The 18,479-nt window shown below is 30.8% G+C and overlaps 3 protein-coding genes across 4 annotated transcripts; all 3 read right to left on the minus strand.

Moving 5' to 3' along the window:
- Positions 1 to 263: 263 nt before the first annotated feature.
- On the minus strand, positions 264 to 896 carry LOC131610519 (agamous-like MADS-box protein AGL62). The gene has a single exon (XM_058882486.1). The coding sequence runs from the start codon at positions 894 to 896 to the stop codon at positions 264 to 266; it is 633 nt and encodes a 210-aa protein (XP_058738469.1).
- Positions 897 to 6,834: 5,938 nt separating this feature from the next.
- On the minus strand, positions 6,835 to 7,467 carry LOC131610529 (agamous-like MADS-box protein AGL62). Its single transcript, XM_058882497.1, has one exon. The coding sequence runs from the start codon at positions 7,465 to 7,467 to the stop codon at positions 6,835 to 6,837; it is 633 nt and encodes a 210-aa protein (XP_058738480.1).
- A 7,735-nt stretch (positions 7,468 to 15,202) lies between these two features.
- LOC131610537 (uncharacterized) lies at positions 15,203 to 18,027 on the minus strand. Of its 2 annotated transcripts, none has more exons than XM_058882518.1 (8): positions 17,740 to 18,027; positions 16,976 to 17,262; positions 16,740 to 16,811; positions 16,528 to 16,595; positions 16,270 to 16,420; positions 16,100 to 16,180; positions 15,894 to 15,986; positions 15,203 to 15,790 (listed from the first exon to the last, which is right to left on the minus strand). In XM_058882518.1, the coding sequence occupies exons 2-8, from the start codon at positions 17,228 to 17,230 to the stop codon at positions 15,701 to 15,703; spliced, it is 810 nt and encodes a 269-aa protein (XP_058738501.1). In that variant the 5' UTR covers positions 17,231 to 17,262; positions 17,740 to 18,027; the 3' UTR covers positions 15,203 to 15,700. The 2 variants fall into 2 exon arrangements, with proteins under 2 accessions (XP_058738501.1, XP_058738492.1); XM_058882509.1 differs by having other exon boundaries at positions 16,976 to 17,332.
- Positions 18,028 to 18,479: the final 452 nt, after the last annotated feature.

Here is an 18,479-nt window from a genome sequence, read left to right on the forward strand (position 1 = left end):
TTTCTTGATTGAAAGAGATCAAGATTGCCAATATACTCATGGAAAATATCAAATTAATTCATCAAAAATATTTACTAATTAAAAACAACATGGTTGAACAAATAAAGTTTTATTATAGATCAATTATGATTACAAACTAAAAGATTAATTCTGATTTATTCTCCCGCAATTCTGACAATTATTTATTCCACTACACATATTATAGAACCATATTAATGAATGCATCGTGAGTCATCAAACAAATGAGTTTGCAACATAGGGTTTTAAAAATGTTTTGGTTGAAACATTTGAGGATGTTGAGGATTTGGCTGATGATGGAGATAAATGTTAGAAGATGAATCATTGCCAACAAAAGTTGGAAGTGTTTGGCTAGGAGCACCCTGAATTAAAACCTTGTCAGCGTGTTCAACAACAAGAGTCTTAAGTTGCTCCAAAGCTTTCTTTAATAGTTCAAGTTGAGCCATATTCATTCCATCAAATGGACAAGCCCACCAAAACTGAGCTTCGACCGCCTTGCGAATACGACTTAGCTCATCACCAAGCTTCTTCTCAGCATCCAAAGTGTTGTTGATTTCAGTTAGTTGAGCATTAAGCTCGCGCACGTTGACGCTGCGGTGAGCCTCAATAAATTGCAATGTGTCGTTGTTTTCGGGTGGGCTCAGAGAAAGGTATCGATCTATGACCGTATAAATATTGGGATGACCAAAAGAAAATACTTTTTCGCTAGGTGAAAATACAACGAGAGCAATGTCTACACCACAAAGGGTGCAAAGCTCGCTAGCTTTTTTGAAGAGTCCACTACGACGCTTTGAAAAAGTCACTTGCAGATGACTCTCATTGCTCATCTTTTTCATCTCTGTCTTTTGGCGACCTTGACCTTTCCTTCTGCTTGACATGGCTGAAGTACAAAATAAAGTTAAAAAAAGAAGAAAAAAAAGTAGGTGAAGGAGTTTTTATTTTAGAATAAGAAATGACACATAAAAATTAAGTGAAAGAGACATTTTATAGCCAAAATTTTGTGTGTATATATTGTCTAACCCTCAAATTACCAACTCACAAATATCTTTTTCAAACGTCTCACCTTTTCGTGAAATTGAAATTTTACATATATGGCAAAAAAAAATTAATTTGAAAAAATAGCGCTCTTTTACCAATTTGTTTATATCTTACTTTTTTTCAACAATTTATTTGATTGGTTTAACTAAATATTTTTAGAAATGTACAATAATTTATTCATCATAAAAAGTAGAATATTTGAAAAAGGTAGACGTGGGTTGGTTTTCTAAACAAAATCACAATAAGAGAGCAAAAATATATACATGGAAAAATTGTTTATAGTATGACCCCTTCATACCCAATTCTCCCAATTCTATATGTTATTTCTTAATATCAATTAGCAAATACATCCACCTTCCCAAAGAAACAATAATATGATGAATAAATTATTGTACATTTCTAAAAATATTTAGTTTAAACCAATCAAATAAATTGTAGAAAAAAATAAAATCAATTTTAAAAAAGGTGCTTTTTTATAATTTGTATATATCTTTAGCTTATTCAGCAATTTGTTGGATATTTTAACCCAATGTTTTAAAAACCGGACCGAATTGTTCGGTTCAATCGATCTTGTAAAATTTTATGTGGATCAAAATCGAAGTTAAACCAAAAAAAACCACATCGAACCGCTCAAAACCGTTTGAACTAAAGAATTAGAGTCGATTTTGTGAAACCGTTCGGTTCAAAGCAATCACTGTCATTGGTCAATTTTAGTATTTTTTTTATAAAAAAATTGAAAATATTTATTATGTTACCATCAATACTTAAAATATTCTCCCTCCACAAAAAATGAATCCGATTTAATCCCTTATAAAATTTAAGGGTTAATATTTTTTTCAAATCAATTTTTTCCTAATTTTAAACCGTGAGTGGGACTACCACGTTGAATTTTTTTATTTCATTTTTAAATAATTATGAATTAATAATATAAAAAGTCAAGATTATTTCTTATAAAGAGTTGAACTCAAGTCCTTTAAACCACATCTTATGTCTTTACCGCTAGATCAATATATTCATGATAAGTGATTCCGATTATTTTTGGTAATCTTAAACAATTATGAATTTAACACAAAGAACACAAAATTTGTATCAATAGGGTCTCGAACTCAAGTCCCTTCAGATTAAATAATAGTCAATTTTACAATAGAAATTGATTTGTCTATTTGTAAATGATAGTCAATTTACTAACAATAGAAATTGATTTGTCTAGCTGTTATTGATAGTCACGTTACTAACCATAGAAATTGATTTGTCTAATTGTAAATTTTAATCACTTTATTAACAATAGAAATTGATTTTTTCTAATTGTAAGCCACTTCATTAACAATAGAAATTGATTTGTCTAGTTGTAAATGATAGTCACTTTATTAACAATAAAAACTTATTTATCTCTGTGTAAATAATAGTCATTTTATTAACAATAAAAATTGATTTGTCTTGTTGTAAATAGTAGTCACTTTTTTTTTTATATAAGGGGGGCCTAAGCCCAAAAGAAACAAAAAAAACTACAAAGACTCAACTAAAGGAGAAACAATCCCCTTAGCATCTAATTCAACATAAGTCCTCAAGAATTGAGGAAGCTCCTTATAAATAACAAACTTTCACTCCATGCATCCGCGCTTAGCCAGACAATCAGCGCAAGAATTTGAATTCTGATTCACATAAGAGATCACTACGTCTTCAAAATTGGATAGAGCATCCAAAATACGCCGAAGAATAGCAACACACTCAGTTGTTCCCACCTTTCCTCCTTCGATAGCTTGTACAACTATCAAGGAATCAACATTGATTTCCAAATGATTGAACCCTAGCTTTCTTGAAAGCTTTAAACCTTCTAGAACACCCAAAAACTTAGCCATTAAAGCACTGCAATTGCCCACAAATTTGAAGAAACCCCCTTTCCAAGTGCCATTGTGATCCCGTAAGACACCTCCACAGCCAGCAACATTCGAATTGCAAGCTCCATCAGTATTAAGTTTTATCAATCTGCTAGTGGGCGATTTCCAGCCTATGGATAAATAATAGTCACTTTACTAACAATAGAAATTGATTTTTCTAGTTATAGATGATAGTCACTTAATTAACAATAGAAATTAATTTGTCTATTTGTAAAATGAATATCATTTAAGGTGAATACAAAGATATCTTTTAAAGACATAAAGATATATTTTAAAGATTCTGGGTTCGTTCCTTATAAGAAACAATTTTCACTTTTTGATATTATTAATTCATAATTATTTAAAAATGAAATTAAAAATAAAAATCAATTTAGTATTTAAAAAATAAAAAATAAAGTTCAACGCGGCAGTCCAGCCACAGTTTAAAAGTATGAAAAAAATCGGTTTAAAGTAGGAAAAAATCGGAAGTAGAAAAAAACCGGTTGGAAAAAAGTATTAGCAGAAAGACTAATAAGATCCGGTTAAATTTTATAAGGGACTAAATCGGGTCTATTTTTTTGTGAGGGACTAATTTGACTTGTGCAATGTTTGTGAGGGACCAAAATGGATCTTCACTCTTTTTTTAATTAGGGAACATATGATTATGTGACTTATCCATTAAATTTAGTTTTATATTTTAAATTTATTTATCAAATAGTTTGACCATAGGTTTAACCAGTTGAACCAAATGAATCTTGAATCAAAAGTTTTATCGGTTTGATCTCTTATCCGATTTTTAAAATATTGGTTTAGACAGAATATTTGAAAGAATTTCCAACAATTTATTCATAATTACTTAAAACATCAATGAATTTTAAAACATTCTTTTGAATTTGATTTTCGCGCATGGTTATAATGTTCAAGTGATATGAGAGATATTAATTGTTATCAGACCTTTAAAATAATTATTAGTTAAGATTATAAAATAAAATAAAAAGTTTAGAGTCATTCATTGGATTTTTTTAAAATAACCAGTACTTTTTAAAAGAAAATACACAAATAATCAATTTTAAGCGGTGACCTACAAAGAAAATACACAAATAATCAATTTTAAGCGGTGACCTAAGTGTAGGCGTCACCCCCAAATGGCACCAATGTATAAGAGATTTATAGTTGGTTATCTTATGCAACGATTTCCTACCCTACTCCGTTTTTCCAACAACATTTACATCCACTCAGAATTGTAATTTCCCTTATTTCAAGCAGATTTTCTATCCCCAAATCTCTCAAATTCCACTATTAACCCCTTTTAGAACCCCTAACTTGAACTTGCTATGTTTGATGGGTCAAACCTACTAGAATAGTTTTTTCAAGCAGACCAATTTTTCAATTTTTACAATTTACCACCAGAAAATCGATTATCATTAATATCATTTTATATGAAAGGTGGTGCTTTATATTGGTTTAAGTGGATGCACCAAAATCAATTTTTAACATATTGGTTCTCCTTTACCAAAGCTTTGGAATTACGTTTTGGTCCTTCGACTTACGATAACCATCAAGCTGAATTATTCGAATTGAAACAAGATGGTTCGGTTGTGAACTACCAAACTTAGTTTGAAAAGTTAGGTAACCAAGTTGTCGGTTTACCTCAAGAGACGATTTTAAATTGTTTTATTCAGGCCTAGCACTTGAAATTAGAAATGAAATGGCCATTCATCGATCAACCTCAAATTTCTAAGCTATTGGTCTTCCTCAATTTTGTTGTTATTTAATAACGCATAAACGACTAAATACAAAGTTATGATATCATCTATATATGTATTTATAGTTCAATAAACTTTTTGTAGAAAACAATCAAATCAACTCAAACAGCATTGGGTTCCTTTAGTTTAATTCAGTTTTATTTCTAAAAGTCAACTAGATAAAACTGAATTACACACTTTTTTTCTTACAATTCAGATTACTTTTACGTCAAAACCGTTCAAACCGCACCACAACCACCCCTAATTTTCACTTGTTTCCAATATAACCAAATGATTGTAACGGAAAACAAATTTTGTTTTTACCATCAAAACTATTTTTATTTGTTGATTCAATTGATAACCATTGAGTTGAGCTATGTCGTAGCCAATGCCTTTCCGGTGCAAGATTTTAATTCCCTATTCTTCCATTTTCATTTTCTTTCAAATGTACCTAGTTTGATGACACATTTTACTTGTTCATTTCTTAAGTCTTTTCAACTTTTTACACTTTTATTTTTACTATACGAAAATGCGTTTGTCAATCATCTAGGAAGGTATTATGAGAATCAGAAAATCAATTGAAATGTTAAAAACTCATTGCACTTTTTGTTAAAATGTGTTTAATTTTTTTAATATATTTTTTGTTAATAGTTTCTTATGTGCAGATTTATATGGCGATTTCATTTAATTATAAACCAATATATAGTAATATAGTTTGTTATCTTAAATGTGAAAGTTTCAAATCATGATCTTTTAAAAATATCATGGACAAGGGGTTGGGAATGCCCCACTAAGGGTCTGATTAGTAAAAATAGCGGTTGACTGATAAGCTAGTTGATAACTTATAGCTTATGACTGATGGCTGATGACTGATGACTTGTAGCTTATAGCGGATGGTTGAGACTGATAGCTTATAAGCTAATTGAAGCGTTTGGTAAAATTAGCGGTTCAATTAACTTATAAATGTAAAATGACATAAAAGATATTTAATATATATTTATTTATTTTAAATTCAAATAAATTATAAGGGTTAAAAATGGATTTTAATTAAAATAATAAGGATAAAAAGGAAGAAAAAATGATAAGATATAAGACATAAGTTAAAACGCTATTTGAAATAGCGTTTGGAAAATAAGTTACTCCCTCCGTTTTTTATTATAAGTCGGTTTAGACTTTTCACACAGATTAAGAAAAATAATAATTGTTGTATGAAAATGAGAAATTATGAAGGTTTTTACAAAATTATCCTTCATTAATGACATGTGGAAGATAAATTTATATAATTGAAAGGAGAGAGAATAATAAATATTTAAGGATATAATAGGAAAAATAGCATTAATTATTCATTGGAATTGTAAAGCGACTTATATTTAAATACAATTTTTTTTCCAAAACGACTTATAATAAAAAAACGGAGGGAGTATAAGCTAGTAAAATAAGTTATAAGCTCGTGATGAAAAGACCGTTACCAAACGGGTCTAAATTATCATATGAGCTTATAAGACATAAGACATAAGCTATAAGCTCGAAAACATGGCTTACCAAACAGAGCTTAAGAATATGTTTAGATAAGGTAATTGAAAATTTTAAAAGAATTTAAAATTCAAAACAATTTAAATAATTCAATTGAAATTCATTCATTTTTAAATTATTTTGTTTGGATGAAGTATTAAGATAATTCATTGTTAAAATTTTGGGATTATTTTTTATAAAATTTAAATTTTTTGGACTAAATAAAAAATTGAAAAGTAAGGATCAATGTGCAATTTTTAAAAATTTGAAGAACCAATTTGTAAAATTTAAAAATTATTAAGGACCAATTTGTAAATTTTTGGAAGTCAAATTTATAATTTTGAAAAATGTGAGAACCAAATATATTATAGTAGTAATATATTTCTTGATTGAAAGAGATCAAGATTGCCAATATACTCATGGAAAATATCAAATTAATTCATCAAAAATATTTACTAATTAAAAACAACATGGTTGAACAAATAAAGTTTTATCATAGATCAATTATGATTACAAACTAAAAGATTAATTCTGATTTATTCTCCCGCAATTCTGACAATTATTTATTCCACTACACATATTATAGAACCATATTAATGAATGCATCGTGAGTCATCAAACAAATGAGTTTGCAACATAGGGTTTTAAAAATGTTTTGGTTGAAACATTTGAGGTTGTTGAGGATTTGGCTGATGATGGAGATAAATGTTAGAAGATGAATCATTGCCAACAAAAGCTGGAAGTGTTTGGCTAGGAGCACCCTGAATTAAAACCTTGTCAGCATGTTCAACAACAAGAATCTTAAGTTGCTCCAAAGCTTTCTTTAATAGTTCAAGTTGAGCCATATTCATTCCATCAAATGGACAAGCCCACCAAAACTGAGCTTCGACCGCCTTGCGAATGCGACTTAGCTCATCACCAAGCTTCTTCTCAGCATCCAAAGTGTTGTTGATTTCAGTTAGTTGAGCATTAAGCTCGCGCACGTTGACGCTGCGGTGAGCCTCAATAAATTGCAATGTGTCATTGTTTTGGGGTGGGATCAGAGAAAGATATCGATCTATGACCGTATAAATATTGGGATGACCAAAAGAAAATACTTTTTTGCTAGGTGAAAATACAACGAGAGCAATGTCTACACCACAAAGGGTGCAAAGCTCGCTAGCTTTTTTGAAGAGTCCACTACGACGCTTTGAAAAAGTCACTTGCAGATGACTCTCATTGCTCATCTTTTTCATCTCTGTCTTTTGGCGACCTTGACCTTTCCTTCTGCTTGACATGGCTGAAGTACAAAATAAAGTTAAAAAAAGAAGAAAAAAAAGTAGGTGAAGGAGTTTTTATTTTAGAATAAGAAATGACACATAAAAATTAAGTGTGAAAGAGACATTTTATAGCCAAAATTTTTGTGTATATATTGTCTAACCCTCGAATTACCAACTCACAAATATCTTTTTCAAACGTCTCACCTTTTCGTGAAATTGAAATTTTACATATATGGCAAAAAAAAAAATTAATTTGAAAAAATAGCGCTCTTTTACCAATTTGTTTATATCTTACTTTTTTTCAACAATTTATTTGATTGGTTTAACTAAATATTTTTAGAAATGTACAATAATTTATTCATCATATTATTGTTTCTTTGGGAAGGTGGATGTATTTGCTAATTGATATTAAGAAATAACATATAGAATTGGGAGGATTGGGTACGAAAGGGTCATACTATAAACAGTTTTTCCATGTATATATTTTTACTCTCTTATTGTGATTTTGTTTAGAAAACCAACCCACGTCTACCTTTTTCAAATATTCTACTTTTTGTGACATTCAAAATTTACTAGATTAGGGATTCTACCAAACCTCTTTTTACATGCTTATATAGAAAAAATAAAATCAATTTTAAAAAAGGTGCTTTTTTGATAATTTGTATATATCTTTAGCTTATTCAGCAATTTGTTGGATAGGTTTAAACCAATATTTAAAAACCGGACCGAATTGTTCGGTTCAATCGGTTGGATTGAGAACTAAATGTGTTTTCGGTCCAATCAATCTTGTAAAATTTTCGGTGGGTCAAAACCAAAGTTAAACCAAAAAAACCACATCGAAGCGCTCAAAACCGTTTGAACTAAAGAATTAGAGTCGATTTTGTGAAACCGTCCGGTTCAAAGAAATGACTGTCATTGGTCAATTTTAGTATTTTTTTTTTATAAAAAAATTGAAAATATTTATTATGTTACCATCAATACTTAAAATATAAATCAATTTTTTCCTAGTTTTAAACCGTGACTGTACTACCACGTTGAATTTTTTATTTCATTTTTAAATAATTATGAATTAATAATATAAAAAGTCAAGATTATTTCTTATAAGGAGTTGAACTCAAGTCCTTTAAACCACATCTTATGTCTTTATCGCTAGATCAATATACATTCATGATAAGTGATTCCGATTATTTTTGGTAATCTTAAACAATTATTAAACAATTATGAATTTAACACAAAAAATACAAAATTTGTATCAATAGGGTCTCGAACTCAAGTCCCTTCAGATTAAATAATAGTCAATTTAATAGAAATTGATTTGTCTATTTGTAAATGATAGTCAATTTACTAACAATAGAAATTGATTTGTCTAGTTGTTATTGATAGTCACGTTACTAACCATAGAAATTGATTTGTCTAATTGTAAATGATAATCACTTTATTAACAATAGAAATTAATTTTTCTAATTGTAAGCCACTTCATTAACAATAGAAATTGATTTGTCTAGTTGTAAATGATAGTCACTTTATTAACAATAAAAACTTATTTGTCTCTGTGTAAATAATAGTCATTTTATTAACAATAAAAATTGATTTGTCTTGTTGTAAATAATAGTCACTTTTTTTTTATATGAGGGAGGGCCTAAGCCCAAAATGAGCAAAAAAACTACTACAAAGACTCAACTAAAGGAGAAACGTGACACTCGGGGATGAAGAGGCCAGCCGCAGGGGCGTTCAGAAGACAGTACTAGAGAGGAAAGGCCCATCAACATTTAGTTGTGCAATAGAGATTATTTCAAAGACACAGTTGCGCATTCACCGTAGCCTTGAAGCAACTGTTGATGCTATTCTTTCAGGTAAGTGCCCCCCCCCCCTGTTCAAATAATATTGCAGTAGATTGATTATAAGTATGCTCTGTTTTCTTGTTTGTGTAGGTCGTGTTCCAAATGTAGAAGTGCGCAAGATGAAGTCTCAAGAGCAGGAAGAGGATTTACAAAAGGGACCTGTTATTGACAGCCCTCTTGAAAATGGTGGTGAAATTATACTTAAAGATGCACCGGGAAGGGCTGATGTCCAAACCAGGCAAGACGAGTCACATCCCCTTAGCATCTAATTCAACATAAGTCCTCAAGAATTGAGGAAGCTCCTTATAAACAACAAACGTTTACTCCATGCATCCCGCTTAGCCAGACAATTAGCGCAAGAATTTGAATTCTGATTCACATGAGAGATCACTACGACTTCAAAATTGGACAGAGCATCCAAAATACGCCGAAGAATAGCAACACACTCAATCGTTTCCACCTTTCCTCCTTCGATAGCTTGCACAACTATCAAGGAATCAACATTGATTTCCAAATGATTGAACCATAGCTTTCTTGAAAGCTTTAAACCTTCTAGAACACCCAAAAACTTAGCCATTAAAGCACTGCAATTGCCCACAAATTTGGAGAAACCCCCTTTTCCAAGTGCCATTGTGATCCCGTAAGACACCTCCACAGCCAACAACATTCGAATTGCAAGCTCCATCAGTATTAAGTTTTATCAATCTGCTACTGGACGGTTTTCAGCCTATGGATAAATAATAATCACTTTACTAACAATAGAAATTGATTTTTCTAGTTATAAATGATAGACACTTAATTAACAATAGAAATTAATTTGTTTATTTGTAAAATGAATATCATTTAAGGTGAATACAAAGATATCTTTTAAAGACATAAAGATATATTTTAAAGATTCTGGGTCCGTTCCTTATAAGAAACAATTTTGACTTTTTGATATTATTAATTCATAATTATTTAAAAATGAAATTAAAAATTAAAATCAATTTAGTATTTAAAAAATAAAAAAATAAAATTCAACGTGGCAGTCCAGTCACGGTTTAAAAGTATGAAAAAAAATCGGTTTAAAGTAGGAAAAAATCGGAAGTAGAAAAAAACCGGTTGGAAAAAAATATTCGCAGAAAGACTAATAAGATCCGGTTAAATTTTATAAGGGACTAAATCGGGTCTATCTTTTTGTGAGGGACTAATTTGACTTGTGCAATGTTTGTGAGGGACCAAAATGGATCTTCACTCTTTTTTTAATTAGGGAACATATGATTATGTGACTTATCCATTAAATTTAGTTTTATATTTTTAATTTATTTATCAAATAGTTTGACCATAGGTTTAACCAGTTGAACCAAATGAATCTTGAATCAAAAATTTTATCGGTTTGATCTCTAATCCGATTTTTAAAATATTGGTTTAAACAGAATATTTTAAAGAATTTCCAACAATCTATTCATAATTACTTAAAACATCAATGAATTTCAAAACATTCTTTTGAATTTGATTTTCGCGCATGGTTATAATGTTCAAGTGATATGAGAGATATTAATTGTTATCAGACCTTTAAAATAATTATTAGTTAAGATTATAAAATAAAATAAAAAGTTTAAAGTCATTCATTGGATTTTTTTTTAAATAACCAGTACTTTTTAAAAGAAAATACACAAATAATCAATTTTAAGGGGTGACCTAAGCGTAGGTGTCACCCCCAAATGGCACCAATGTATAAGAGATTTATAGTTAGTTATCTTATACAGAATTGTAATTTCAACAACATTTACATCCACTCAGAATTGTAATTTCCCTTATTTCAAGCATATTCTCTACCCTTAAACCTCTCAAATTTCACTATTACCCCCTTTTAGAACCCCTAAACTTGAACTTGCTATGTTTGATGGATCAGACTTACTAGAATAGTTTTTTCAGGCAGACCAAGTTTTCAATTTTTACAATTTACCACCAGAAAATCGATTATCATTAATATCATTTTATATGAAAGGTGATGTTTTATGTTGGTTTAAGTGGATGCACCAAAATCAATTTTTAACATATTGGTTCTCCTTTACCAAAGCTTTGGAATTACGTTTTGGTCCTTCGACTTACGATAACCATCAAGCTGGATTATTCGAATTGAAACAAGATGGTTCGGTTGTGAACTACCAAACTTAGTTTGAAAAGTTAGGTAACCAAGTTGTCGGTTTACCTCAAGAGGCGATTTTAAATTGTTTTATTCAGGCCTAGCACTTGAAATTAGAAATGAAATGGCCATTCATCGATCAACCTCAAATTTCTAACCTATTGGTCTTCCTCAATTTTGTTGTTATTTGATAACGCATAAACGACTAAATACAAAGTTATGATATCATTTATATATGTATTTATAGTTCAATAAACTTTTTTTGTAAAAAACAATCAAATCAACTCAAACCGCATTAGTTTCCTTTAGTATAATTCAGTTTTATTTCTAAAAGTCAACTAAATAAAACTGAATCATACACTTTTTTTCTTGCAATTCAGATGATTTTTACGTCAAAACCGTTCAAACCGTACCACGACCACCCCTAATTTTCACTTGTTTCCGATATAACCAAATGATTGTAACGGAAAACAAATATTGTTTTTAACATCAAAACTATTTTTATTTGTTGATTCAATTGATAACCATTGATTTTTGCTACTCGTCGAGTTGAGCTATGTCGTAGCCAATGCCTTTCCAGTGCAAGATTTTAATTCCCTATTCTTCCATTTTCATTTTCTTTCAAATGTACCTAGTTTGATGACACATTTTACTTGTTCATTTCTTAAGTCTTTTCAACTTTTTACACTTTTATTTTTACTATACGAAAATGTGTTTGTCAATCATCTACGAAAGTATTAAGAGAATCAGAAAATCAATTGAAATGTTAAAAACTCATTGCATTTTTTGTTAAAATGTGTTTAATTTTTTTAATATATTTTTTGTTAATAGTTTCTTATTTGCAGATTTATATCGCGATTTCATTTAATTATAAACCAATATATAGTAATATAGTTTGTTATCTTAAATGTGAAAGTTTCAAATCATGATCTTTTAAAAATATCATGGACAAGGGGTTGTGAATGGCACACTAAGAGTGTGTTTGGATAAGGTAAATGAAAATTTTAAAGGAATTTAAAATTCAAAACAATTTAAATGATTCAATTGAAATTCATTCATTTTTAAATTATTTTGTTTGGATGAAGTATTAAGATAATTCATTGTTAGAATTTTGGGATTAATTTTTATAAAATTTAAATTTTTTGGACTAAATAAAAAATTGAAAAGTAAGGATCAATATGCATTACAACGCGCAAGGCTTTTAAAAGCGCTTTTTTTGGCCTTTAACAGCGCTTTAAAGCGCTGCCAAAGCCAGCACTGGCATAGGCTACGAAAGCGCTTTTAAAAGCGCTCTGGTAGGCCCCCCCTATAAGAGCGCTTTTCTGGAAAAAGCGCTCTTGTAGGCCCCCCCTTTAATTTGTAAAATTTAAAAATTATTAAGGACCAATTTGTAATTTTTTGAAAATTTTTGGAGTCAAATTTATAATTTTGAAAAATGTGAGAACCAATTTGCAAAATTTAAAAAAATATTAGTAACAAATATATTCTATGAAGTACGAGGGAGATTTCAAATTCTTTGTGAATGTGCTTGTTTGTGCTTATTGTTGAAATTTTTATGGAGGTTTATGATGAAAGTAGTCTTTCAAATGGTGTTTTAAAGCTTAAACTTAAAGGTGATCGTTGGCATCACAAGGGAGCTGTGAGAATGTAGCTAGAATTTCCTAACAAATGATATGTGATAGACTTAGGCTTATCTTGATCATGTAACTTGAAAAAATATGTTTTTCTAAGGAAAATAATTCTATAAAGAATAATAAAAATACGAGATACATAGTAAAGTTTATAACTAACTGACACAAAAAGTATACTAATTATCCAAAAAAATCCCAAAAAAACAAAAGCTAAACAAAAAATGCAAAATCAAATAAAATAAAGTTTCGAAATATCAAGACTACCACCACCAAAAGTACTAGACTAGAATCACATAAAAATCACCATCAATACTACATAAAATCATATGACACACTTGAATCGCTATTAGCGTAAGCAAAGAATAGGACCTACTAGCCAATTAAAAAAAGAACAAGCACATTTAATGACCTACTAAGATATCATTTTAGAGAAGCGAGATACACTTATCCTCCAAGGTCCTTTTGTCAATTGAAAAAAAAAATTAAGATAAAATTATTCATGATTTTCCATGAGATCTATACCACTTAATGTCAAATCATGATTAGACTACCTCTAATCCTAACAACTCTTATAAATAAGACAAATTTCAAACAAAGAATATCACTTAGCACTACCTTCTCCAGCCACTAAATAATCATATACCACAAGGTAGCAAACACGTTATAAGTGACAAATAAGTAAAAGACCGACTCTAAAGACTCGGCACATAATCTGTAAGATAGGCCAACTGTATCTAGAATAACTAACCTAATACGCAGATCCTCTTTAGTTGAAATCTTATTCTAGAGAAGTTGTCACGAAAATACCACAATTTTCAAGGATGTCTAACTACACCAAATAGAAGTCAAAGTACTAATTAAATTTGAGGAAAGGGAAGAAAGAGAAGATTGGACTAAAAGAGATTGAAGTAGGCACAAACAACATTGTAAACAAGTTCACCCCTAACAATCAGCACCACTAATTGTTTTCTAGTGAGAGATTAATACTTTGAATGATCAAGAGAATGTCATCTACCAAATCTTGCTCATAATCAAAGAGATGCCTCCTCCAAATAAAATTATATACCATAATCTAATCGGCTCAAGAACCAATATCACCCACCTTATTTTTTTTCTTAGAAACCGAGAAAAGCCTAGCAAAAGTAACTCTAAGAGGGGTGGATCCCAACCAAGGATCATATCAAAAAGACGTGAATAAATTAAATTTCACCTTCCGTCTCAAATCATTCACAAACCAATCCAAAAAGACATTAAGTTTAGAACCAAAGAAAGAGACTCATTTCCATCAAGAAGATGTAAACTAAAGCCTAGACACCCCTCCTCCTTTAAAGAGACAACAAGCTGAATATCATATCTAGGAGTTAAAATATCTCTCCAAAAACCGGTGGACTTAGGGTGTATTTGTTTAAAGGATTAAATTTATAATCTTGTAAATATTGTTTTTTGGAACATTAATACCACAAATTGTATTCCTATCTATGTGTTTGGTAAGTAATTGAAGTTCTTTGGAATATTATAAAATATATTTAATTTAATTTTGTTAAAAAAAGATAAATTAATTTAGAATGAGAACTCTCATTCTCATGGGAATGATTCCCATCCTTTTGCATGAGAATAAAAAAATATTAAATTCATATGTAAATCATATTCCCAGAAAAAATACCCAGAAATAATTTGATAAAACTTAACCTCACACATTCCTAAAAATAAAATTTAAATCCATGAATCAAACACACTCTTATAAACTAAATGTCGCCTCAATTTGCCTAGGAGAGCTAGATTTACTCCATGCAAGTGCTGAAATTTTAATGTATATGAGAATTTCGTATCTTGTGTTCTATGTTCAAATTTCTTTAAACTTAAATATCATCATTTTGGTATGAGGTATCAAGGTAGTTTGGGTGTTATGTTTGTCATGCCATCTCCTTTGCCACATTTATTGTTTTTTTGCGTATCTTCGAATCCAACTTAGGGAAGGAAGGGACTTTTATTGATTTAGCAATCTTTCCTTTGAGTCTATCAGTCTAAACAATTTGAAATTCTTTACTTAACATATACCCCAATATTAAAAATATTTTGCTATGAACAAATATCCCATGAAAAAAATGATAAAGTAGACATCACTTTGATCATACTCCTATGCTGCTATAAAATCTCGAATGTAACTAAATTTTCATTGCAACATATACAATAAATCCGTTCATACATCGTTAATATCTACCCGTGTATTTTCTACATATATAATTGCATCCGCCTAACGTGTGAAACCTTGCACACGATAAGAGTCGTCAATTGTCCATCTTTCTTTATGTTGGCAATTTACGATCTTATCGTGCAAGATTGTAGAGGTTAGTAAAACCCTTTATATAATTTTATCTATACACTGAAGATATTGTTTTGAATGTGAACAATTTGAACCCAAACACAGAAAAGATTAAAAAAACATAACTAGCTGCTGCCAAGACTCGCCAAAGTACCCTGCAATTCCTTCATGAGCTATGACATCGGCCTGTCGCAGAATAGAAGAATTTTTCTTCATTCAGCAAAATCAAGTTTGTCAAAGAATCGTCTCCGCCAATTTCCATCATAAATCAGAAGGATTGCAGCAACAGCTTAGACCTGAAGCTTTTCTTACTTCATTTACAGTGTTTTTACACTAAATGCATGATATGAGGTTGAGGCTGCAAACCTGCTGGCTCGATTTCATCATCCGATGAACTTACCAAGACACTAGGATGCTCCTAATAGTTACAATGAAAAAACACGAGAATTTACTGTGAGTAATTAGATGATTCATGTCAACCACATGAAAGAGACAGGTTATAAACTATGATAGAAACTCACTCGATGTTGTCTCCGATGTCGCTGGATTAGTGCCACTGCTCTAATCATGAAGTATATAGGTACAACAATTCCAGCACTCCGAAATAATAACACCTACCAAAACTCCATTAAATTGAAAAAAATCTCGGTAAGTAAGAGAATGATCACAGCATTCACCGAAAGTCGGAAATAATAGCCTTTACGATATGTCGATATGCAAAACGTACCATGAAAAGCGGGAAATAAAAGTCTTGAGTTCCACTAATTAGTAGGGGAAGTGTATGTCTTAAAATCAGCAGAACCATGAACTGCACATGAGAAGAAATGAAGATTGAGGAATATCGTAACCAGAAAGTGTAAATGCGAATATATGTAAGAAGGGGGCGAGAGAAATTACAATGATAGCAACCGAACGACAGCATATCAAACTTCCTGAAGAAGAGGCGGAATACTGATCATAGTTAGAAGTGTTAAGGCTTTGATCAGAGGGAACCATGCTAACTAAATGAGTACTATTTAAGTCTCTTCGTGAAATTTCCCAATTTCCCCTGACATAAACAACGTAGGAACGCATAAGAAAACGGAGTCGAGAAAACATAGTTCACAGATTAACTTATAGGGGAAAACACAAGACTATTGCATTGAAGGAAGCTACCTGAAACTCATTGGAATACGTCCAAATTGAAATAGTGGAGGAGGAGCTGTATAATCAGGTTTGAATGGCTGAAATTTACAGTACAAAGAAAAAATTCATCAATTATATCGAAATAGGGTCGAGAATATCACGAGTTATTCTCGAGTCGATTATCAATGGAATAAGTACAAGAAACGAGATGTGAATAAGGAACTCGAAACAATTTAAGTTACCTGGTGGCATATCTCACAGGTGGTGTCACCCTTCTCATTACACCACCGTTGTATACATCTTCGGTGTGCATACTGCAAAAATCAATCAGAGTTTAAGCCATCAAACTTTAACACGCAAATTTCAAATTTCATCGATATGGTTACAAACTACACGAATACTATTTACAAGCCTAATAACTTTCACATATCAAAAGATTCAAAACATGTGATTATGAACATGCTAGTAAAGAACAAACCTTTAAACTACCACAACAAGAGCAAGGTGTCTCCATATTCGAATCATCGTCATCATCATGACATATCCTACATTCCACCATCTTCCCTGAACATTTGACACTATCCATCCCCATTTTCAACAAAGACAGATCAATCTCCGCGTCATTCACCACCGAAGACGCAGCCTGCATCGCCCGCTTTCTGCTTTCAAGCGCAGCCTCTAACGTCGATTCCGTAAGCAATCGATCAACCAGTAAATCAAAATGATCCCCCATCTTAACACACCTAAATACCACAATTCACCTCACTCCCAAACAAGGGAATTCTATATTCAGTATACCTAATTCTCTAGGTCAAGTAAAGTTCCTTCAGAATTTCTGGAAATACAAAACCATTTCAAAGCAAAGAAACAAAATAACATGTCAGCAAACACATATACAAAAAAAGCCAAATTTTCTTTCTAGATTCTTATAAATTAGGGAACTTTATTTTCATTCAGAAAAACTAATCAAACCTAACAATCACAAACATCAAAAGAAACTGACAAATAAAACTGAATGAATGAAAGCAATTCATAGTAATAAAAAAACATCAACTTTAGAAAAAGGGTACACCCCAAATGCAGAAACATTCTCCAAACACAAAAGACAGATATACAAAATTGAAAAAAAACGGACCCAGATGAGAAAAAGGTCCAAAGAGAACAAAAAGCAAACACCTTTATGTATGTAACAACATAAAAAAACGAAAAGAGTGCTAAAAAATAGAAGGGCAGGAATCTTACAAGAAAGGGAATAGAATTTGTTGAAGAGAAAGTTTGAAGAGGATTGGGAATGAAGCAAGAGATAGAGTGAATGAAAGAGTAACAAGAAGAGATGCGAAATTTGCTCGTGGTAAATGTGAGGTTTGTAGAGTAATGATGCGGTGTGTGTTGTTATATATGAAAAATGTGTATGTAGAGGTATATGTATAGATATAGAGAGAGAAAGGGAAAGAGGAGAAGAGAATGTGACAGAATGTTAAGGGACCGAACCGCCATGAAAAGGATGATGTGTTGTTGTTGTTCACCGTTATTCTCTCTCTGTTTTTTTTCACGCTTTTGTTTCGTCCTTTGTTTAACTACCACGATCTTGGTGTGGTTTGCGCATTAACATGACTCAACTGAAAATTTTACATGTGTTCTAAATTTTGATTAATTAATCTTATTATCATTATTCAATAAAGAGTTTAAGTTTTTTAATTTAATAATGAGTTTAATTGCTATGCACACTTAGTGTAAAATTTTTTACACTATCAATACATCACAACCACTCAATTATATTACTTTTAAAAAAATTAAAATAAAAGTCAAACACTTTCAACATATTAACGGCTATGATTCATTGAGGGTGTAAAACTTCTTTACACTGTCAGTGTATTCCAATTAAATTCTTTAATAATATATATTAAATTTTGAAAAAATGGGTCATGCACTGACGGTGTAAAAAAATTTTACACTGTCAACCAATCACGACCATGTATCCT

The sequence above is a fragment of the Vicia villosa genome, linkage group LG1 (genome assembly GCF_029867415.1).
Source record: "Vicia villosa cultivar HV-30 ecotype Madison, WI linkage group LG1, Vvil1.0, whole genome shotgun sequence".
Taxonomy (NCBI): domain Eukaryota; kingdom Viridiplantae; phylum Streptophyta; class Magnoliopsida; order Fabales; family Fabaceae; genus Vicia; species Vicia villosa.

What these genes read in the sequence shown, in the direction of transcription:
- LOC131610529 (XM_058882497.1), bottom strand. Translation starts at nt 7,467, where the DNA reads ATGTCAAGCAGAAGGAAAGGTCAAGGTCGCCAAAAGACAGAGATGAAA.
- LOC131610537 (XM_058882518.1), bottom strand. Translation starts at nt 17,230, where the DNA reads ATGGGGGATCATTTTGATTTACTGGTTGATCGATTGCTTACGGAATCG. An exon ending in GTCGTTCGGTTGCTATCATT is followed by an intron (nt 16,181 to 16,269) that starts GTAATTTCTCTC and finishes TCTCATGTGCAG; the next exon opens with TTCATGGTTCTGCTGATTTT. An exon ending in GACATCGGAGACAACATCGA is followed by an intron (nt 15,791 to 15,893) that starts GTGAGTTTCTAT and finishes TGTAACTATTAG; the next exon opens with GAGCATCCTAGTGTCTTGGT.
- LOC131610519 (XM_058882486.1), bottom strand. Translation starts at nt 896, where the DNA reads ATGTCAAGCAGAAGGAAAGGTCAAGGTCGCCAAAAGACAGAGATGAAA.